This window comes from Mytilus californianus, unplaced genomic scaffold (genome assembly GCF_021869535.1).
Source record: "Mytilus californianus isolate M0D057914Y unplaced genomic scaffold, xbMytCali1.0.p SCAF_2, whole genome shotgun sequence".
NCBI lineage: Eukaryota > Metazoa > Mollusca > Bivalvia > Mytilida > Mytilidae > Mytilus > Mytilus californianus.
Genome location: NW_026262668.1, coordinates 127,210,609 through 127,234,323, shown reverse-complemented (window position 1 = coordinate 127,234,323; position 23,715 = coordinate 127,210,609). Strand labels below are relative to the sequence as shown.

The following is a 23,715-nucleotide window of genomic DNA, read 5'->3' as shown; positions in this document are numbered from 1 at the left end:
TAAATAATAGGTATATGCTGAACAAGTTTTTTTTATCGATTTCCGTCCGGGAGTAAGCGGGGGGGGGGGGGGGAGGGGGAATTGAGAGTAGGCGAAGGGTTTTTCGAATCAGGGACTCCCATGTTGACACCCTCTATATAAGGGCTTATCGTTTCTCGCATATTAAAAAAGTGCTGAAAAAAAACATATTTTTATTTATATTTTTGTTATTTTTTAGCCTTATTATCAAGTTAAAAAAAATTAAATCAGAAAAATAGTTTGATAGTGAAAAAATTGTTCATAATATTAAAACTTGTTTTCTCTTAATATCTATATATATTAGTTTAAACGCTTTTTTGATGATTGTCAAATAAATAAAGAAGTATTGAAGGCCAAACGGTAAAATAGATTTCTGTCTTTAGTCATTGTGTTAGTTGAATTGTGCTCTTTGTGCCGATCTAATGTCAAGCCCTTCCCAACCATTTTTTACAGTTTGGTATTGTGTTTTTACGGTACGAGATTACGATAGGGGTAAGCACTTTCATCATGCCGAATTCTATATGTACCTGTTCCAAGTTACTTCACATTACTGAATGTTTAAATAATAAAAAGGACACGGATTTGAATAAACAAAGGGCCACAGATTTTAGTGTCATAATCTGAGGAAAGTACACAGATTTGAGGCTGGACAAAAGGCCTTAAATATATTTGAGTGTCATGACGTCACTGGACTGTGATGAGATGATTAAAGCTGTAAATGTTCTCTTTGACAATATCCTTGTGCGTTACAGCAAAACAGTTTATATTTTGACCGTGTGTAAGCTCTTGCCTATGGGCACAAATAGTGCCATATAAATAGCAGACCTGTTGCTGTAGTGTTATGAATCACATTTTATTGCCAAAATCAGTCTTGATCAATTTTAAAACTATTATCGTTACCTTGATGATATGATTGTTTTAAAAAATCAAGAATTTTGTAAGTTTAGTGCGGACATTTACCGAAGGGAACATACTTTAAATGAACCTAGTAAAAACAGCAATAATTGTCCGTTAAGATTTGGACATTTCAGTTTCACACTGGAAAGTACACACTAGAATTTACGATAAAAGAGACGATTCTTCGTTTCCTAATGTCAATTTTACCCTTTTGGACGATGATGTTCCTTATGCGCCTTCTTACTTGTTCAAGTGCCTGTAGTGACGTTTTAGATTTAAATGGACGTAGTTCGTGTATGATAGGTAAATTATTTATACCACAAATTAATTAAACCTTTACCTTAATTTTTTCATAGAAACAAAGATTTGGTTTGGAAATTTGGCTGTACCTGATTGATTAAAAAAGAGATAGCACATCCTAATTTTTACGTAGATGTTGTTTATAGCCCGTAAATTTAGAGACGATCCATGTTGATCCTTTGAATAAATGTATTAGGTTATCAGTCTAACACCGTAGTGAAATCTTTGAATAATGTTTTTATCGGTACTAAAATTGATTTAAAAAAAATAATATTAGAAAAATAACTAAATGTTTATGGCCAGGTATGAGTACTCATGATCCTACACCCTGTCGATACTGTTTACTTATATTTCGGTATTGTACAAGGTCCTGCAATGTTCATGATGTCTTTACACTAAATTTGTTGGATGTGTACTGATTGATACTTTAGTCTGGGGCATAATTGATTTATTCTTATTTGTAATTGGCTTTGAACTGTCTTTCAGTAACTGCAAGTACTTTTATATATGTGCCTTATTTCAATTACTGTGGATTTATTTATTTTCGTTGATATCAATTTTTTTTGGGATTGTGGAAAAAATGTATTTTTGTGGATATTTGACTTCATGGTAGGGCCAAAGTCTGCATACAAGCACATGAAAATGTGTACTTCGTTGAAAATTTCAATTCGTGGTTACCTAGAGAAGCGAAAGATACCAAATGGACATTCAAACTCAGTAGTCGAGAAAAAAACTGACAATATCTTGGCAAAAAAACCGAACACATGTCAAAAGACAAAACACAACAAAACCAAAGACTATGCAACACGAACCCCACCAAGTGTGTGATCTCAGTTGCTCCGGAAAGTTAAGCAGATTTAACATTTCTGAATACAAGTAAAAGTGGAATGGAGGGAAATGAGTCGATTTCATTTCAATAATAATTAAGTTTTCCTATTGTTAATTATCCATTTTTAGATGGTGACGTTCCTTTGTCACCATCTTATGGTGTTTATTTATCTCAACTTGTTCGATTCGCTCGTGTACATGTAACAACGTATTTGATTTCAACGAAAGAAATCTCTGTATTACTGAAAAATTATTACACCAGGGTTTTCGATATCACAAACTAGTCAAAACATTTACTAAATCTTATCATCGGTACAAGGACATCATTCATAAATATAAATCAACATGCAGACATCTTATACGTTCGGGTATTTCACATCCAATATTTTATGGTAATATTCTTTACAAAGCACAAAAATGTCGGCATTCACCTCAAAAGCTAACCAAAACTTTAAACAGACTTATTCGGAAAGGATATAGTTACGATACTGTTGTAAAGTCATTAAGGATTGCATATTTTGGTATTAATATTGATTCACTCATAGGGTCTTTGCATCGGAAATAAACACATTTATTCTAAAACCAGTTATTGGCATGATACGGGTTATGTTCTTCTCATATATTTTATGATGGTATGATACTAAACCCCTTACGGGAGGGATTGTACTTGATTTTCATATGATGAAGACATAATCTTTCAATCAGTTTAATTGAGGTCTGGAGCTGGCATGTCAGTAACTGCTAGTAGTCCTTTGTTAATTTATGTATCATTGTCATTTTGCTTAGTTTCTTTTGTTACCTATTGTTAGTCTTGTATGTTTTTTTAATTTTAGTTCATTTATATGTTTTGGAGTTTAGTGTGACGTCCATTTTCACTGAACTAGACTGTACACAATTTTATTAAGGGCCAACTGAGGACCACCTCCGGGTGCGGGAATTTCTCGCTGTGTTGAAGACCCATTGGTGGCCTTCGGCTGTTGTCTGCTCTTTGGTCGGGTTGTTGTCTCTTTGACATATTCCCCATTCCCATTCTCAATTTTATTTATTCTGTTAATCAACTGGTTGATTCTTCAAAAACATTTGAATCAGAAACAAAATATTTATCAAAATATAAATATTAAAGATAAAAAAAAAATATAACATAATTTACAATAAAAATCACATACGGATTATTTAAAATTAAATGAAATGTTGATTTTCATAAAGTGTTCTTATACAAATATATTCATTTTTAAACGGAATTGTAACAGTATAAAAGTATAAAACTCGTAGTTCGCTTAATGAATTAATTCGTCTGCTCTTTGATGAGGTTTGTGTCTCTTTGACGCATCTCCCGTTTCCATTCTCTATTCTAATTTTATTTACAAGTATATATCATTACCAGTATAACAAAAAAACAAACATGATTTAACATTTCATGTAGAATCTTATTATGACTTTACATAAAACTACCGACCTTGATTTCAACTCTTGTGTTATCAATTTCAAACGAAATTTTAGTAAGAACAATAAGGATGCTTAAGATCTTCGTTCAAATTGCTATCCGATTTTTTTGTTACCAATACTTTAACTTTTTTGTCCCCGATTCACTAACGACCCCTTAATATGTCATAGCATAATTTCAATTAAAGATTTGGGTAGCCGTCATATTACATTTTATTTTTACATCGGAAAAGCAGATAAAATTTGTTTATAAAAATAAAACATTTGAAAGAAGATGAAGACCACTTAGAAGTAATCTTGGTTGCTAGATCCCAATGGGTATATTGTCACATTAACCAATTATGTCTGTTTGGGTTGGTCGCACAATTTTTGTCAATAAAACTATACAGAGGTATAAAAGTAAATTGAGGTTTGAACTAAAAAGGCAACAAATACCAGTCTTATAATTGAGCACTTGACTCATCAATGAAGCTCGAATAAATAAAAACAATTGGAAAAACGGATGTACTTAGGTCAGGTTTAGGAATTTGTGTCAGATGTTCGGACTCTGGTTTTTTTTCTACAATACAGGGTAAAATATTTTGCCCCATAACACCCATATTTCTTTTCATATAAGACTTCAATAGCTCATAAAAGGTCATTTACCAAAATTTAAGTAGATTCTAGATTTCTTTTCTTCCGATTTGAGACCCAAATAATACCAATGCAAATATAAGGTAAAAGTCCGAGTCAACCTTTTTCCGCCATTTTAAAAAAATTAAATATCTCGAAAAGGAGCTCCATAACCTATCAATATTTTTAGCTTATTTTGTTCCTTAACTAATGCTCTTCTGACTTATAGTATGAATTTTAAAATCTAGATTTTTTTTAATTTCACCTAAGTACATCCTTAATTACAAAGTTGATGAGCATTATAAACAAAATATTCCAAACAGTTATGCTTAATCAGGTCAATGTCACTTATTCATGTAGGTAAATAACCCTTAGTGTTTCAAAAGAGTTATGCTTAATCAGGTCAATGTCACTTATTCATGTAGGTAAATAACCCTTAGTGTTTCAAAAGAGTTATGCTTAATCAGGTCAATGTCACTTATTCATGTAGGTAAATAACCCTTAGTGTTTCAAAAGAGTTATGCTTAATCAGGTCAATGTCACTTATTCATGTAGGTAAATAACCCTTAGTGTTTCAAAAGAGTTATGCTTAATCAGGTCAATGTCACTTATTCATGTAGGTAAATAACCCTTAGTGTTTCAAAAGAGTTATGCTTAATCAGGTCAATGTCACTTATTCATGTAGGTAAATAACCCTTAGTGTTTCAAAAGAGTTATGCTTAATCATGTCTATGTCACTTATTCATGTAGGTAAATAACCCTTAGTGTTTCAAAAGAGTTATGCTTAATCATGTCAATGTCACTTATTCATGTAGGTAAATAACCCTTAGTGTTTCAAAGGTCTATGTCACTTATTCATGTAGGTAAATAACCCTTAGTGTTTCAAAAGAGTTATGACACTGAAAACAACATAATTACAACATTACCCCGAAAAACGAACCAGGAAACCTTATTGACTTTGTTCATCTATTCAAATTTAAGTTTGTTTTGATAAGAACTATCGGTATCCTCTCTACATTGAACACATTAAAAAGTAAACATGATGCAGACGTTGTAGACCCTAGGACTATATAAACTTATACGATGTAAACCCTAGGACTGTATAAACTTATACGGTGTAGACCCTAGGACTGTATAAACTTATACGGTGTAGAGCCTAGGACTATATAAACGTATAAGGTGTAGAGCCTAGGACTATATAAACGTATACGGTGTAGAGACTAGGATTATATAAACGTATACGGTGTAGACCCTAGGACTATATAAACTTTATACAAATAGTAACTTGACGAATCACCTTTCAATCACGTCACTACAAACCAGTAAAAGTCTGAAATGGCCTATATTTGTACTCGACTGTACTGATTTTTACTCGACCAGTCTGAATTGGTCTGAAATTTACTTGATAATACTCGACTGTAGTCTGAACCATACTTAACAATCTGAACTTGTACTCGACCAGTACTTAACCATTTTAATTTCGTCTGAACCATGCTCGACCTAGTCTGAACCATACTCGACCTAGTCTGAACCATACTCGACCTAGTCTGAACCATACTCGACTAAGTCTTAACAAACCTAGACCTAATTTTTGTATCTATCTATTGTATTTCATCAATTTAGGAACTGTTTTTAACAGCTATTTCCCCTGGCTAGAAATTTGAACAACAATTTGAAATTTAAAATGTATTCAATATGGCATTGAAACCAAAATTTCACAATAAACATAATATAAATTCAACACCATATTTATCAACACTTACATGTATATATCACCTTTAAAATAAAAATAAAACAAGCTGATCAAATAATCTCAAAACTGAATTGTGACTATTATTTTCAATGTTATTCAATTTTTTTTTCATGTTTCAGATATATTTTATGGTTACTAGACAATTTTCACCATTAACTTAAGCCTGGTATAGATTTATGGTGTCAGTTGAGTTAAATTAATAATGCAGTGCACATTTTTTTTTATTAAAATATATTTAAAATAGTATTATAAAGCAACTTAATAAATTTTAAAAATCACACCTTTGCTTTGTAAAACCAAGAATTTAATATAATCAAGATAATAGAACTTCCATAGCAATCCTTGATAACCATTTAAAAAAGGAAATGTGTTCCAAAGTTGCAGAAAAAATTTATTTCAATTAAATTTAAATAACTTTTGTCAAAATTAAAGACATGGCATACAAAAAGCACTTTAATAAGGTTTAATTACCTCAGTACATGTGTGTTTTACAGGTAAAGAGAAAGCCCTTTTTTTCTTAAACTCGTGTATTACTTATCTAGTGAATTCAAAAGGCCTTGTGATTCAAGTTTTACAGATGTTGCAATTTTTAATGAATGTTAATTAGAAATTAATACTCTCTGACCAGGTGTGATCTTTTTAATGAGTTTGCCCCAAGCAGGAGGTATTACTTTATACTTTACCACTAATAAGAAGAAAAATTTTATCTATTTTTTTATTTTTTTTTTTATCCCTTTTTGATATATATAATATATCCCACATAATAATAAGAATAGATATATTTCTAATATAAGGTTAAACAATTTCAGTGATTTTTTGGCTGTTGTTACCTCATTAAAAAGATAATTATATAACTATTGTATGTAACCATGAAACCTATGCAGTTTTTCTTTAGGAATTTGGGAAAATTAAGTTTAAAATAAACAAAAAAAACACACACATGCCAAACAAGAAGCACCTTAATAAGGTTTTATTACCCTCAGTAAAGGTGTGGTTTTTAGTTAAAAAAAACTTTTTTTTTAACAAAACTCTAAAACTTTAAAATTAATATAATTAAATTATTATATCAGATAATTTTATTTAACTATCTCTATTTGATAAATCTGAGAATCATGTAAGGATGTAAAAATATGTTTTGATATATATCTTTATTTTATTGTAGTTGTTGTCATGTCAGATAAAAAGAAATTAATTTTAACAGCTAAAATTTTAAAAAAAGTATAGGTTTTTTGGTCAAGTATGGTTCAGACTGGTCGAGTATTGTTCAGACCTTTGGTCGAGTTTGGTTAAGACTGAAAAAAATTGGTCGAGTACAGGTTGAGAATGGGTTAAGACTGTTTCAGACTGGTCGAGAAATAGTTCAGACTATTTTCAATGGCAAAGATAAGGGTCAAGTACAAATCAGTACGGTCGAGTATGGTTAAGACTGGGGTCAAGTAATGTCGAGTAAAATTCAGACCAATTCAGACTGGTCGAGTAAAAATCAGTACAGTCGAGTACAGATATAGGCCATTTCAGACTTTTACTGGTTTGTAGTGCGTGTACATTAAGCACCAACCAATATAATCAAAATGTACATTATACAAGTACATAAATCAGTAAAATATTATACGATACTATAATACACGTCATAGATAATTTAGTAGAGTTTAAAAAGTGCTTCCACTTCCATGTACAGAGAATGTATCTCGGATGTACACCAGGTCAGTAAACATACTGCCTTAGGCAACTGACTCATCCATATTAAATTCAATGTCCTCGTTTTTCACCTTATACTTTTCTCCAGTTTCCGTACTCCGCTTAAACATATCGGAAAATCTTGATTTCAATTGACTTGGTCGATGCTGAAATAAATACAAAATAAAGAATTGGCATACAGGATTGCTTTCCAAAAAGCTTTTCAACATATGTACGTGTGTGTGTCTGTTTGTGTGTCTGTTTGTGTTTGCATAGAGAGAAAGGGAGACCGTCAATATATTTAAACGATCATTCTTACGATGGCATCGGATCGTCCTGATAACGATACAGTACACATAAAATAAACGGTGTCTAATAAGTGAACGCAAACCTCAAAATAAATGAAAAATACAATACAATAAACAATAGATATTCAAATTGCTGGCAAATATAAAAATGGCGACCGAGCATGTTGTAAACTGGTAATAATCCTCAACATCATGCAAAACTGAACATAAAAAAAACATATTTGGGGAAAACATTATTACTTTCGCATATATGCAATCTTGAAAGTTACAAAAATTAATATTAATAAAAGAGAGAAGGAACTCTTGGTGTAAACATCATCAATGCTCAAACTTCTGGTATCGACCGTACCTATTGTGGGTTATTCCATTGTGGGTTATTCCAGTAACACCGTGCCATACGTTCGGTAAATATATCATACGGTTTATTTATAAATTTAAATTATTGCATTTATGATACTAACCTCTATAAGCCATTGTCCAGCGCTAGTATTTGGATGTGTATAAGCGTAATATACCCAACTACCAACAAGGCCAACAATTAGCAGTAGAAACAGTACAATAGGGACAATCACAGCTGCTTTGTTATACGATTCTGCAAAATAGTATAACACTTAAATCTTTTATCATACCTTTGGTTATGTGCCTTATATTACACATCAATAATAAATTAGTTATTAACTGTACAATAGCATTAAACCAGTCCACAAAAAGGCAGGTGTGCTGGTCTGACGAATCTGAGTTACTATTTCACATAACAACTATAGTACTTTTATTGGTTTGTTGTTAGTGTCTAACGCCATTACCTAAGTTATTTATGGAACACACTGGAATAAACCACAGACCATTGCCAAACAAGTTTTGCAAAGTTGAAAGGCCTGAACCCTTATTGAAATAAGAATTAGTTCCTTTTTATTTATATTCGTCAATTCTGAACAAAATGTTCAAAGCCCACATAGTGTATCAAGCAAACTTTGGCTAACTTGTAATATAAATATAAAGTTTAACAGCTGTCACAGCTGTTGATGGACAAGAAGTTTCCGGAGGCTGTCATTAGCAATGCTGCTGGGTATAGAAAAGAAAAATATGTTAAACTGTCAATTTTGTTACCTTTTCTTTGTGTATGACGTTCTACATGTGGTTGATTTGGTGACTGAAACAAATTAATAAATGCATGATTATTATAAAATTGTACTTTCACAAAAAGAAAATAATGAATCTACAGACATCTAAAAATATAATGGTTAAATTCCGTTATACAATTATTTACACATACATTGTTGTACTTTAGTTTCCATTTACTACAATTAGTAATACAAGAGGCACACCTGTGTCTGTATCGCTCTCCTGATGAAATAAAAGAAATGTATAGATATAAGAAGATGTGGTATGAGTGCCTATGAGACAACTCTCCATCCAAGTCGTAATTTGTAAAAGTAAACCATTATAGGTCAAAGTACGGTCTTCAACACGGAGCCTTGGCTCACGCCGAACAGCAAGCTATAAAGGGCTCAAAAAATTACTAGTGTAAAACCATTCAAAAAGGAAAACCAACGGTCTAATCTATATAAAAAAAGAGAAATGAGAAACACTTATGAACCACATCAACAAACGACAACCAGTGAACATCAGGTTCCTGACTTAGGACAGGTGCAAACAAATGCAGCGGGTTTAAACGTTTTAATCGGCGCCAACCTTCACCCTACCTGAAAAAATAGTGTAACATCACAACATAGAAAGACACACTAACATATCAATTGAAATGGCTTAACTCAATCAAAAGACATATTAACAAAAACAAGTGAACATACACTGAACGAATAAATTTGATATATGACACAATGTAAATGCAAAATTAATAAAACAAGGGGGTTAGATGTAAAACAATATCAGAAAGACAACCATAACCTTGGATAAAATGCCGCCAAATAAAATAACGTACACAGGTAAATAAAAATAATTTTGTTGTAAGGTATACTTGGAGTACGGAAATAATTTTTACAAAATAAATAATTTTGTTGTTCCTAGTACGAGAACAAAAGTGAAAATTTATCGTCATACTAAACACTTAACAAAGGTGGTATATATTAAAAACAGTGAGACTAGATATAAAACTGAATAAGTAAAAATTAAATAACAAAAATACATTACAAATTGTATCAACAGGTCAAATTAACACGAAAGTACGATTTGAGAGTACTCGCGGTTACTGAAAGCTAGTTAAAAGCCAAAAACAATTAATAATATAAAATCATGCATCAGACACTAAAATCAACTAAAACACATCCCAGGTATTTAGTGTTTTAACGTCATGGACAGTCAAAGAAGACATGACTTGTGCAATGCCAAAATAAAAGTATCGACAGGCTGTAGGATACTTAGGAGTTAACCTGTTATTAAATATGTATAATGTAATATATAGATAGAGTAATCTCTTAAACTACATAGAAAATGAACAAATTTAGTTATGTTTCGATATGTGTGTCAATGTAAACTATATTCAAAGATATGTCCATGGAACACAGATGCCCCCGCTTGTAAATATGCAAGATTCAATTATCTAATTCATACTTATTGACGTTTTGTTTTCTTTGAAATTTAATGACATTTGTTTTTGTATGTTGTCATTAGAGATTGCTCGGGGGTTTGGGTGCTCTCATTGTTTAATAACATACAGTAATGGGGTAATTCTAGAACGGTGAAAGTGATGCCATCCTAATTTGAGCATTGTGTATAAGTGTCATAACATTTGGTTGAGGCAAAGTAAAGTACGAGTGATGAAACGGCAAATTCACCAATTTTTTCCATTTATAAAGGGACATAACTAAAAAAAAATTGAAAGTGACACCACCCATAATCGCACTTGATCTGTGTTTGGCGTTTATAAGAATTGTGTAAATAAAATATGTATGTATATATGTGACAACACAGTTTATGTGCAGCACGATTTTACCGTTACCGTTTTATATATATATATGCATGAATTGGTGAATAAATGGCATGTTTTATTGGATATGAGTTTTTAGTGGGTGCGGGTGTATAATTGTGTATAGCGCATTAGCCATCCTACAATGTAGGAGTGTGCCGATATAGAACGGCAATTCATACCTGTAGAAAGAAGGAAACAAAAGTATAAGTTTTGAACATTTGGTTGTGGCAAAGTAAAGTAAGAGTGCGGATACCGCAAATTCACAAATTTTTTCATGTATAAAGGGACATAAATCAGGAACGGTGAAAGTGACACCACCCAAATTCGAAGTTGGTCTGTGTTCGGTGTCAATAACATTGTGTATAAGTTTCATAACATTTGGTCGAGGCAAACTAAAGTAAGAGAACGGAAACCAATTTCAGGACGTACATCTGTACGCACGGAAGAACAAGGGTAAACCTTAATGCCCCCTCCGCCTCGGCTTATAAGAACTTTTATATTTCCATACTATAGTTGATCTTTGTGTTGCTGATCATTTTTACAATTTACATGTTTAACCAATCTCCTATAATGTTTTAGATAACAGCCAAACCTTATAAGGTTGACAGATCTTCTCATGCTACAAACACACAAACATACATACCTATACTGTTTATTTCTGACATTTATTTATATTTATACCTTACCGATATTGTAGTCGACGATACAGTTGTAGTTGGAGTTGTTGTCGGTGTAGTAATAGTTGGAGTCGTCGTCGATTTAGTAGTAGTTGGAGTCGTCGTCGATGTAGTAGTAGTTGGGGTCGTCGTCGATTTAGTTGTAGTTGGTTTAGTAGTAGTTGGAGTTTTCGTCGATTGAGTAGTAGAAGTCGATGTTGTTGATGTCGATGGAGTAATAGTCGAAGTTGTAGGTATGGTAGTAGTCTTTGTTGAAGGGGTTGATGCCACTTGTGTAATTTTTGTTGTTGCCTGAGTAGTTGGTATAACTGTTGAAGCTACCGTTGTCGGTGGACTTGGTGTAGATGGTGGCGTAGTTGTGGTGGTTGTGGGTGGTGTAGATGTACTTGGTGTCCTAGTTGTTATCGGTGGTTTTGTTGGTATGGTAGTTGTGGTTGATTGTGTAGTGAGTTTTGTAGTTGATGCTACTGTTGTCGCCTTACAGATATCTGTAGTATTGCCAGCCTAGAAAAAAGTATCGTAAGATATAAATGATCAATTGTATTTTAAAATAATTCATGGTCACTCTATTAACTTCATTGTTCGTCTTATTTTTGTTTGTTTTCATTTCAGCTTATAAATTAAGCTTAGCGATACCGTTTAATCATTTTGCAAGGCAGTGAACCAACAACCACCTGAAAATTATTTTTAAGACAAACTTTGCCGAGAATTTTCTTGAAACGCAGGATTTCACGTGCTCTTGGTTTGTTACAATTCTGGAATTTTTTAGATAAATTGTATTACGATCTTTTATCAATCACAATGATTTAAAATCTACAGAGCTTCAAAAGCATTGCTAAATGATAATATGAAGACTAATTATGGTTTTGATACATAAAATCGTCTATACTATAATACTACAAGTAAGAGTTCTAATTGTCAAAAGTTTAGTAGAAAGAATCTTCCATTTGAAAAAGGAAGTGTGGCTGATACGGTCTTGTCTAAACGTCCACACAAGTGAGAAATAGACAGACACGAAAAACAGGCAATTATAAAAAGTCAACATGAAAGAGTAAGCAGTTAATACATGAATCCATGTAGAACAATGTAGATTTCAATTGTGTTGACATCTTCAGTTTTTTCTAACATCATCTAATTATTCTCTCATAGCTGCCGTCAAAAGACATGTGGGCCGGGCATAATCTTGGATTATTTAGCTACCGTCAAAAGATATATGGGCCGGACATAACTTTGGATTATCTACCGTCAAAAGACATGTGGGACGGACATAACCTTGGATTATTTAGCTACCGTCAAAAGACATGTGGGCCGGACATAACCTTGGATTATTTAGCTACCGTCAAAAGACATGTGGGTCGGACATAACCTTGGATTATTTAGCTACCGTCAAAAGACATGTGGGCTGAACATAACCTTGGATTATTGAGATAAGGCCATAGTGCGGATTTTGGTGTTACTTAGTAGTTTTTAATCTAACCGCATGTTTTTTTAAAACCATTCAATGATGATTTTGAACCTCATTGCCCATTACTATATCTTAAGGTTTTATCTAGCTATGTTTCTAAATCTTATTATGTATTTGTATACATTGCCTTTATCTTAATAAACATTATTATTATTATTATTATTATTATAAAACAACTAACAGGAATAAATGGCTTAAAGAGGAACAATGAATGACTATTGGTATTCTAACATACTTTTTCCCAACACTCTGATTCACTCCATTCTTGTCTATGCCAGTCATACCCATTAGAACATCGCCTAACGCTCGGACACCATGAACAATCAAAATCTATAACTCTAGATACACAATGGTCACAACTAGTTGCTAGATTACATGCTTAAATACAAAAGATGAAATAATCTTTAAATCTTATCTATTTTTTTTTTCAACAATAAAGTTTCAAATTACTTCAATCACGTTCAATTTAGTTTGTTAAAACGAACTATGTGCCTCCCGGTTACAAGAGGTATAGTTATTTATCCAAAGTGTATATGTTGAAGCTAGATAATGAATTAATGAAGAGTTTTATTTTTTTATATTAAGTAAAGGTAAGACTCTATGTCTCTTTTTTATACACCTAATTCTAAATCTGCGAAGGACTAATGTATTAGTGAATGACCCGACTTTTCACTCGGAAAGTGACAAAAATTATATTGTTTACAACAGAAACGAATCATTTTATAAATGTCATAATAAAGCAAGTACGCCTTAATGTGGTATGATAAAACAACTATATATATAGCCCAATAGAAAAATAGGTGAACGTTATATCCCCATCTGAAATTCTGTAGGACTTAATACACTTCAACAAAAAAATAATAAAACATATGTTATAGAAATAATGGAGCGCATGGTCGTTCAATATTTTCTTAGTTAAAAAGTTCTACGTTTCCATAAACTCCATTGAAACCATTCGCTCATTTCTAATCAAAATTTTTATGCATATTATATGGAAAGTCTTTTTACCATCTTCATTTTCTGTCGGTTAGATGGAAAAGAGGTAATGTTTGAAACTGAGTGGTCAATAATCAAGCATCTGCAACTACAAATCAAACGGTTTTAAACAAGTAGAAGGTTGTTGATTGGAAGACACATACTGTCCATATTTAATGTTTATTGTGTGTCAAACATTGCGACATTTGTGGTACATAGCTCTCATTGAAAGTCTAGGTTTCGTCATCTAATCTTAGTCTACTTGACGTTGTAGGAATTGAGTATGGATAGTTTTCTGCAAATCATCGGCATTTGCTCCGGATCAGATGAAAAAATGGCCACCAGGAATAGATATTGATTGTGTTTTCCCCAATTGTCAAAAATCTCCCCTTAAAATACACGGTGTTAGTTTACCAGGTATACGATTAAGGCTACGATGATCTTCTAGTTTTTTGAAATACTGAAAGTTTGCCAAAATACTTCAAACCTGCAGCTTTTGTCATCTTTACTATAATTCGGTGCCATGTTCAGAAATACGCTCAATGCTGTTAGAAACGCAAAATTCACACTTTTGGAAATATCCCTGGTGTAAAATAAATTTAGTGGAAATTAGATCCATCTATGAAAACATCAAAATTACTATTTATCTCTTTCTAAGTCTCACAGTTATTCATCATATTGACTGAATTTTTCTATTATATACCTGAATTGTTATGCAAAATCAAGCCGATTTCATCAACTGTACATGAGCTTTTATACCTTGAAACACACATACATATACGTACACTCTTGTATTTATACAAATCAATTATAAGTAAATACTAAAATTTACATAAATCTTCATACTTGGTAAAGGATGAAAAATAACTACTGTATTATTGGTTATTAACGACTTTTCAATGTCGACAGCATGATACTTATATATCCGTCTGTAGCGTACTCCTGAAAAATAAAAACATGAATAATACTAAAGATAACCGTTTGTAGCGTACACCGTAAAATAATAACATGAATGATACTTTAAAAGTATCCGTCTGAAATTTATGCCTATTTTTACTAATTAATTTTTAAAAATAATACTTTAATATAAGTCTATTTTGATAAATACAAACAGAATTCACTTCATTGTTACAATGTTTGAAACATTTAGACATGAATATAAAATAGTTCTTCTGAAAGTTTAGCCGTATTCATATCTGATCGGAGGCGGTGATTAGATGCTTTAAAAAGGAGGGAAAACATCAGTAGAGCGGCAAGATAAGTGTTTTTTTCGACATAACATTTCCAACCAACAGGAGATCAGCTTTGTCGTTTAAATCTTCCTGGTGGAAAATATATACAAAATGACAATTAATTTTTTTAAGCTGGGGTATGATTTCTGATTTGTACATGTTGTACAGAACAAAACTTGCCGCGAATGGTGAAAGATTCCGCCTTTAAAAATTTTTGAAAACGCACATTTTTGCCGCTACACCACTGACAGCAATTGAAACAAATATACAAATATCTGTATCAGTTAAAAAAAAGTTACATTGCAAAACTTTAAAAGATAATGAGAAGAACCATACATAAAAAATAGAAATGAAAACAAGAACAACGCAACATCAAATAATCCAACAGGGTAAAATATGTCGTGCAATATTTAGGTTTTTTACTTTTAATCTGCATCAAGTTGTTGTTGCATTTCTGTTTCGTTCATTTGCTACACATAAAGTCCCTAGTATATAAAAAAAATAGATGCTAAGTATGCGACAATGAAACAGCAACGAAACTACACAAATATTGTGTATACATTTATTGATACATTTATCATACTATATGTAACACTACACAATTATTGTGTATACATTTATACAATTATCATACTATATGTAACTGATTTTGATATTTGAAAATATGTATCCAACTAGAATCTAATGATGGCATACAAAACAACTCACCATTTTGTGTGTAATCCATATAGAATGCATCAGATATACCAAGTTTTACAGGATGATTGTCTGTTGATATATTCATAACGGGTGCTGGAATCTAAACAAAAGAACAACATAACAACATTTTCATATTTAAGAATGACATGTCTGTTTGTCAACAATAGGTAATTTTAGTTTTGGTAAATATTTTTACAATATTACAATGATGCTTGTTATACTTGAGTATGAACAGTTTTATATAAAATGACATGAAATGGTGGCATACATGTTGGTTGGTGTCAAGGAAATCGTTAGATGATGAAGTCAACTAAATTATAGGTGCAAAATAAATTGGTAGGTGTCAAGGGCATCGTTAGACTTATTTCTAAGTGTAAATACTTATATCTGTCTAGTTTAATCAAAGACGTGTAATAGTAATACCAGTTTAACCTTCAAATAAAATTCTTGTACACGTATAGCTCTTCAACTGTTTCGGTTCTTATACATCCTTGGCTTTCATATATTTGGCACTGAGCGTTCCTGATGAAGGTCAGTAAATCCAGAAAAGAGCTTCGACCGAATGAAATTTATAACGTGTTGTTTTCATTTTTGGTACAGAATGCTTAAGGTTACAACACTCGACAAATTAGTTGTACCATTACTTTATTACTATTACTTACCGTTTTGTATACCAACATAATGCTTCCATTTTGAAATAATTTGGCCTGAAATCTAAATTGGCCATCTGCAAAAGAAAGTTGGTAATTTTTTTAAACATATCAAGATATAATTATTTTTTTGTTACTTCTCTGATCAAATTACTATTCTTCACTACCATACTTATAAGCAGTAATAACAATTATATCAATATCTGGATTCGTAAAAATGTCTAAAGTTAATATATATATATATATCCAAGGACAATGATGTGAACAATTTAACTAGTCTCCAAATCGAGATTAAAGGGGTGTAATCTTACCCCCAAAAGCTAATCCAAATAATTCAATCCCTCTCCGAGATCGATCGATGAAGTCACCATCGTAGAGCAGCGAAATATAACGACTGAATTATTCGGGTTATCCAAAAACAGTTTAACCCCACTACATGTGTCGTGAACTTTAGTTCCAAGTCTGGAAGTTGTCTGTTGTCATGTGATAATGGTTTGGGCTATTTTGTTTATTTTGTCTATTTTGTTTATCTCATAGGTCTTAGATAGTCCTTGTAAAATTTGTTTCGATGGGCAATCAGTGTAGCATTTTAACGTTTTATCAATCTTAATTAATTTACTACTTTATGTTAAATGAATACATTTTTAGCTCACCGTTCCGAAGGAACTGTGAGCTTTTGCCATCACTTGGCGTCCGTCGTCGTCTGTCGTCGACCGTCGTCGTCTGTCCGGTGTAAACTATTTCAAACACCTTCTTCTCTGAAACTACTATACCAATTCCAACCTAACTTAAGCTGAATGATCCTTAGGGTATCTAGAATAAACTTTGTGTTTTATTTTCTGTTTCGTCAAAAAATATGGCCGCCATGGCTAAAAATAGAACATAGGGGTAAAATGCAGTTTTTGGCTTATATCTCAAAAACCAAAGCATTTAGAGCAAATCTGACATGGGAGGATGGGAGGGAATGTTCATTAGGTGAAGTTCTAACAGCCATGAAATTTTCAGATGAATCTAATAACCCATTGTTGGGTTGCTGCCACTAAATTGGTAATTTTAAGGAAATTTTGCAGTTTTTGGTTATTATCTTGAATATTATTAATGATTAAGATAACTTAAAAAATCTTCTCCTTTGAAACTATTGAACCAATTCCAACCACACTTAAGCTGAATGATCTTTAGGGTATCTAGAATAAAGTTTGCGTTTTATTTTCTGTTTCCTCAGAAAACTTGGTTGCCATGGCTAAAAATAGAACACAAGTCGAAAACTGCAGCATTTAAAGGAAATCAGACAAGAAGTTAAAGTATTCATTAGGTCAAGGTCTACCTACTCTGAAATTCTCAGCCAAATCGGGTATCTGATTTTTAGGTTATTGCCCCTGAATTGATGAGTTATTTTGCAGTTTTCGGTTATTATCTTGAATAGTATTATAGATAAAGATAAACTGTAAATAGCAAAAATGTTCAGCAAAGTAAGATCTACAAATAAGTTTTCTAAGACCAAAATTGTCAATTGACCCCTTAAGGAGTTATTGCCCTTTAAGGACAAATCTTCTCCTTTGAAACTGCTGAATCAATTTCAGCCAAACTTGGGCTGAATGAGTTTCAAAGTATCTAGTATAAATTTAGTATTTCATTTCCTTGTACGTCAAGAACATAGCCACTACGGCTAAAATGGAACATAGGGGTAAAATGCATTTTTTTGTTTTGAAGAAAATATGACAGATACAAAGAACATTTAAATGGAATTTTTAAGCTACTCATCAATATATATTGAAAAGCAAAAATAATCATTGATGAAAGATTTAAGCAAAATATTACAGGTGAGCGATTCATGCTCTTGAGAGCCTCTTGTTGTTATTGCATTGACTAAGTTTTATGAAATTATGACTATGAATATGCACGAATGAAGGCAACAACAACAACAAAATTCACTACAAATGAAATCACCGAAAATAAAAGAACTAACAATTAATAATCAAAGACAATATAAAGTCGGAATAGTCAGGACAATTTCCCTTTTACTTCATCAGCAAATTAATATTTAAAAAATCCTTGGACCTTACCATAAAATTTACTCAACCTCAACTCAAAGTGTGTCTGAACATGTAATTAAAACAGGAACGACACTCAAATAAAATCAAAAGTGAAGCAACGTATTGTCTAAATATAAATTATCATATTTTTGTTCTGTCTGTTAATGATGAATTTGCAGAAGATTTGTATAAACTTATGAGAACAATACATATTCTTATTCTACTTCTTTTACTATAGTGTATCTAACCCATATAAAGCTATAAAATGACCACTAACATTAACCATAAAACCTAACCCCTACCAAAACTAATCTATACTCTTACCCTTATATAACTGTAAACTAAACCATAAACTACAGCTACCCCTAAAGTATAAGATGTCTATTCTATTCCCCGCTATTGACTTTGTGATTGAAATAAATAGGGAAAAAGTAGTCACACCCTCAAAATTTTCATAAATACTCTCAATAAACTATTGCTGAGCAATATTAAAATATGTGTTGTCAATAAGCAAAAAAAAATTAAATGCTATTCCGACCTTCTAGACAATAAACATCAATACAAAAAACTGAAAGAATAGAGAAATTACCAGCAATGTGACTTCCACCTTAAAAAATACAATGTATTTATTAATTTAAGGAAAAGCGACTTTTAAGGTTGACCACACGATCTTATGATTTCGCATAAACTGTTTTGTTTATAAACATAATTGATGAAGCTAGAAACATAACTGTTTTAAAATTCAAAGGTGCGTATTTTGCTTTTCATACCTGCTTAGATGTGTCGAACTACCAGCTTCTTTAGATTTAAATCGATAAATTCTACTACTTTATAGTATAATCAATCTATAATTTTCCCCAATAAAAATATGATGACAGAGCAATCGGATGTTCACCTTAAAAGTCAAGCATACTATCGGAATGTTATGAAAATACAGACAAGTTCGATGTTTAACTTTATTTAAAACAACGACTTACGATATCGCTGATCATTTAGATGAACATTGCGCCATTCAATTACTACACTGTCATCTGAAAAAGATATATCATGTATAGTGTGTGTATGTGCGTTTTTATCTGGATAAAGTATTGTTACAGTCATAATACAATATAGTTTAAGTAAGCATTCCATGTTGTAATGCTATCAGAATTACCTTCTGTGTGAACATTTTAAGCGATAGCATCTGTTGACCTACCTGTGAGGTGCTGCCTACTGTTCTGTTTATTAGTTCTAGTATTTTAATCACTTTTGACATTGAAGATGCTATTAAATTTATTCATAGTTTTCCTCAATTATGCCATTTGAGGTCATTCGAGGCACTGTCAAAGTTCTATATATTTTTTCGTCACTAATTATTGTTTCCGTCACTTTTTAACATTCAAGGTGCTGTTGAAATTCTACCTATTTTCGTCATTTTTTGGGTTATACCCTTGTGAATTGAGGTGCTTTAGACCTTTAACATGCGTTCATCCTATTTTTAACGTGTAGTTCAATCACAGTGGGTTCAATTTGACAATAGCATTTAACAACAAATACAGATAAACAGCATGATACTCACTATATTTTTTATACAATATATCGGAATTGTCTGTTTGTGTATCAAAGTTCGCCATCAGTGGAGCCACATACTGAGAATAGGTCAAAAATTTATGTACGAATGGAGCCATGTATATAAACCCTACAAAGGAAATCAACATAAATCTGATACAGTGGAACCAATATATAACAAATACAAGTATAATTTAAATAAAAGTTTATATTCAAATACATCCTTGCATTTTGATGAACCTTTGATTCAATTACTCTTTTCTATAGGAAAGTAAAATGTGTAGTTGTTTTTAGACTGCTAAATACAATGACGACATTTCCATCGTTCTCAAACATTAAAGCAAATGAACCAAGGTCGATTTCTCAGTTTGTTATTGATTGCTTTCTTTTTGCTCTTGACGATTAAATTTTTGTCATGATCATTTTTTAGTTTTTCATGTGTTGGACATGTTCACCAAAAGTAAACCTTCCTTTAATATCTAGTGTTATGTAAGGTACCATTGAACGTACCTCCTGTTGTAAGTTGTACCTTGGATATATTGTGACCGTAAAATGGCATTATAAATGGCAAGTTCAAACCCTGTAAAAACATGTTAGCAACTGTAGTGATAATATGCATTCAATTTATATGTAATCAGTACAATAATGTATATTCTTAAAGGAAGAGAATAATAAAATTGTAGACAATGAACAACATTTGTGTATTTCTGTTTGGTGTTTTATTTTTAATTTTAATGATGAAATATACTAAAACTGAGACTACTACCAGACTAAAAGTATTGACCGAATGATTTATGATAAAAAAAAGTTATAACAATATAGAAAATAATTTATTTTTTATTTAAATTTCAGATCTGATGAAACTAATCTTTTATACTTCATTCGTAACGCAGTAGGTTGGTGTACACAATAATAACACGTGTACATATTGGATGGCTGGACACTGAACGACCAGTGACAAATATAACATAGTATTCAGGACGATTATTAATGCCGTATAAAAATACCCTCCTTAGTCCTAGAATGACACACTGCGTCGGATTGTTTTTTTAAATGTGAGTCATGTAGCCCTACTCAGACACATTATGTAGAATGGGAGCCGTTCAGTCACTGTTCTACTTCAAAATTACTTTATAATAGAAGGTGCAAATACCAATTTTAAATTCTCTGGTTTGCCTTTCCTCTAGAGACAACCCACGACTTTCTTCACTCAGCCTGAGCACACTATCATAACATGTACCCATTGGTAAAAGGTAAAATGTACGATAAATAAGAAAGATGATTTACCGCTGATGATAAGTATTTTGCATCCGACAGGACCACGTGAGTTGTATGGTTTTCAAGTTCATGCCAATAGACGCCATTACCATCATGAATAACTGTGGAGTTGTAGTACTGATAAGTATTCGATTGCTGAAAATGGAGTGACAAAATGTTCAGTATAATACTGGTAAGATTCGACCTAATATGATAGTGATAACCGTAACGGTGTGGAGTTAAAACCTGGTGAGAGTTGGACTGCTGGAGTAGAAAAATAGTAATAACGGTGTGGAGTTCAAAACTATGAGAGTTGGACTGCTGGAATAGAATAACAAATGTGTGGAGTTCAAAACCGAAGAGGGTTGGTTTGTAGGGATAGAACATAAATGGGTGGAGTTCAATAATGGTGAGAGATTGATTGCTGGAATAGAATAATGAGAGATGTTAAACTGTAGTGAGTCTGGCTGATATAGAATCTTCTGGATTTTGTAGCTCCCATTTGGCGAGTGTCGACTTCTGTTGAAGGTTATTCCAGCAAAGTGCCTTAGGGGCACTGGCATTGATAATTGATTTTCATAAATACAAAAAAGTAAAATTCAAAACCAAATGAACAATAAATTGATTGAAGCAATAGCAATAGCAATACATGTAGCACTAAAAACACAGTCGTTCTTATTAATTGGGATATATCTTAAAGGAAGTAATACAGCAAATATATTCATAACGAACTTTTTTAAAAATACCTAAAATAAACATTCTCGAAAATCGTTTACCCCTTCTTAAATGTTTAATGACTGCAGTTTAATAGAAGAAAAAACGGAGATTTGACAGTGCATGTCCCTGCTCGAAAAACAATATCCAAGACAATAAATGTATATCTTATGCTTACTGAGCTTAAAAAGTAAAACACTTTTTCTCTTCAAAAAATGAAAATAAAATATTGAAAGTTTACCAAGTACGGCATTATTATGAAACTGCATTTTAAGTACTTATTCATTTAAAAATATTAATGCTGTACACATGATTTTACTTTATGAACCCAGAAGAAGTGTTAAAATTCGTATTATTGGTCTCTCCTCTGCTTGTATCTTAGCGCTTCATAAAATTATATATCAAGCTATTTGACGTTAAATATGCTGACCCGAACTTATAACCGACATCATACTGTTTGAACTGACGTGTACAAGTTTGACCCGAACTCATCAAGTCCCCTACCGATTTGCTTGTGAAACATAGAAAAACATGTTTTTTTTAATTATGGAAAACACACACATATAAATCGATCAATCGATTATCATATTTTCGTCATATTGATATTGTAAAATATCAGCTGCTCGACACAATATAAATGAAACGTTTTGATCTTGTTCGCTGTGTTCACTCCACAAAAAGCTTCATATAATGATTCATAAATTTGCATAAAACTCTTATACGTTCTCCGAAGCATGGTAAAATAAAATTATACAGTCTACGAAATAAAGAAATGATCAAGTTATTCGTTTGTCAATTAGATGTACTTATTTAACCTACATGCACGTTAATGTTTCAAGTCAGTTAACTTATATAGATAGACAGATTTTATGAGATGATAAGAATTTTGTACACCGGCAACGTTTTTACTTTATTGTCAATTTAGTTTTTAAATTTTAGTTATTATAACAGCATATATTTACGATTTTTAAATGTTTAACTTTTTGTTATTTGATCTGAATGCATCTATGTGAAATTTTAGATGAGATTTACAATATTTTTAGGGGGTTTTAATACGATTTTGACACGGATATAGCGCGAATAAAAGGATGTTGAATACTTAATGAGATAGTACATAGATAATTTAACGCTAAAAGTCAATATACGGTCATTAACGGTAGACTGCTACATATTGACACTTATGTACATCAAAAGACGTTTGAAAACAAAACTTATGACAATCGTTACGAATTTATTTTTTAAGAAGTGAACATTCCTTTTCTTGCTAAGTAACATAATTTCAAAACGTGTGTTTGGTGGGAAATACGACGGGTGTTGCATACGAAGTTGTCGGTTTACTACTTAACACTTCAGGATCGCACCTATTCCTTTTGGTAGGATTTTGTATTGACCAAAACATTGCGATACTTTAACCGCTTGATAAGAGTAAGGTATGCAAATAAATGATTAAAAACATATGTTTTTTTATGCTTTACCATATTTATGTTCAGTTTGTATACAGTCACCTGACAGTTATTCCTATTTGGGATGTTCCCCTCTTATCACATATTGGATTGCTTACTGTTGTGAATCGCAGTTTATTAGTTAATCTTATAAAACCCATCAAAACACCAAAATGCAATATAGACTTCAGTATAATGTATTGATACTTGTTTATTGTTCAAAACAAATGCTGACATTCAGATTTACATAAGTTTTTTTTT

At 31.9% G+C, this 23,715-nt stretch overlaps 1 protein-coding gene and 1 long non-coding RNA gene across 4 annotated transcripts in view; one reads left to right on the top strand and one right to left on the bottom strand.

Annotated features, from left to right (window-relative positions):
• Positions 1–4,066: 4,066 nt before the first annotated feature.
• Positions 4,067–5,408, top strand: LOC127730959 (uncharacterized). Of its 3 annotated transcripts, none has more exons than XR_007995396.1 (3): positions 4,067–4,890; positions 4,939–5,213; positions 5,278–5,408. It is a non-coding gene; the product is annotated as an uncharacterized LOC127730959 (long non-coding RNA). The 3 variants fall into 3 exon arrangements; XR_007995395.1 differs by having other exon boundaries at positions 4,939–5,245; XR_007995397.1 differs by having other exon boundaries at positions 4,067–4,783; positions 4,849–4,890; positions 4,939–5,402.
• Positions 5,409–7,394: 1,986 nt separating this feature from the next.
• The window catches only part of LOC127730952 (serine-rich adhesin for platelets-like), a 28,530-nt gene continuing 12,209 nt past the window's right edge, over positions 7,395–23,715 (bottom strand). Inside the window, exons 5-16 of the mRNA XM_052239586.1 lie at positions 21,329–21,454; positions 20,552–20,621; positions 20,052–20,171; positions 19,471–19,524; positions 16,473–16,537; positions 15,820–15,910; positions 14,726–14,821; positions 13,140–13,282; positions 11,449–11,943; positions 8,944–8,986; positions 8,298–8,428; positions 7,395–7,695 (exon numbers count right to left, since the gene is read on the bottom strand). Coding sequence (XP_052095546.1) covers positions 7,573–7,695; positions 8,298–8,428; positions 8,944–8,986; positions 11,449–11,943; positions 13,140–13,282; positions 14,726–14,821; positions 15,820–15,910; positions 16,473–16,537; positions 19,471–19,524; positions 20,052–20,171; positions 20,552–20,621; positions 21,329–21,454 — 1,557 coding nt within the window. The 3' untranslated portion in view covers positions 7,395–7,572. The remainder of the gene's footprint in view (positions 7,696–8,297; positions 8,429–8,943; positions 8,987–11,448; positions 11,944–13,139; positions 13,283–14,725; positions 14,822–15,819; positions 15,911–16,472; positions 16,538–19,470; positions 19,525–20,051; positions 20,172–20,551; positions 20,622–21,328; positions 21,455–23,715) is intronic.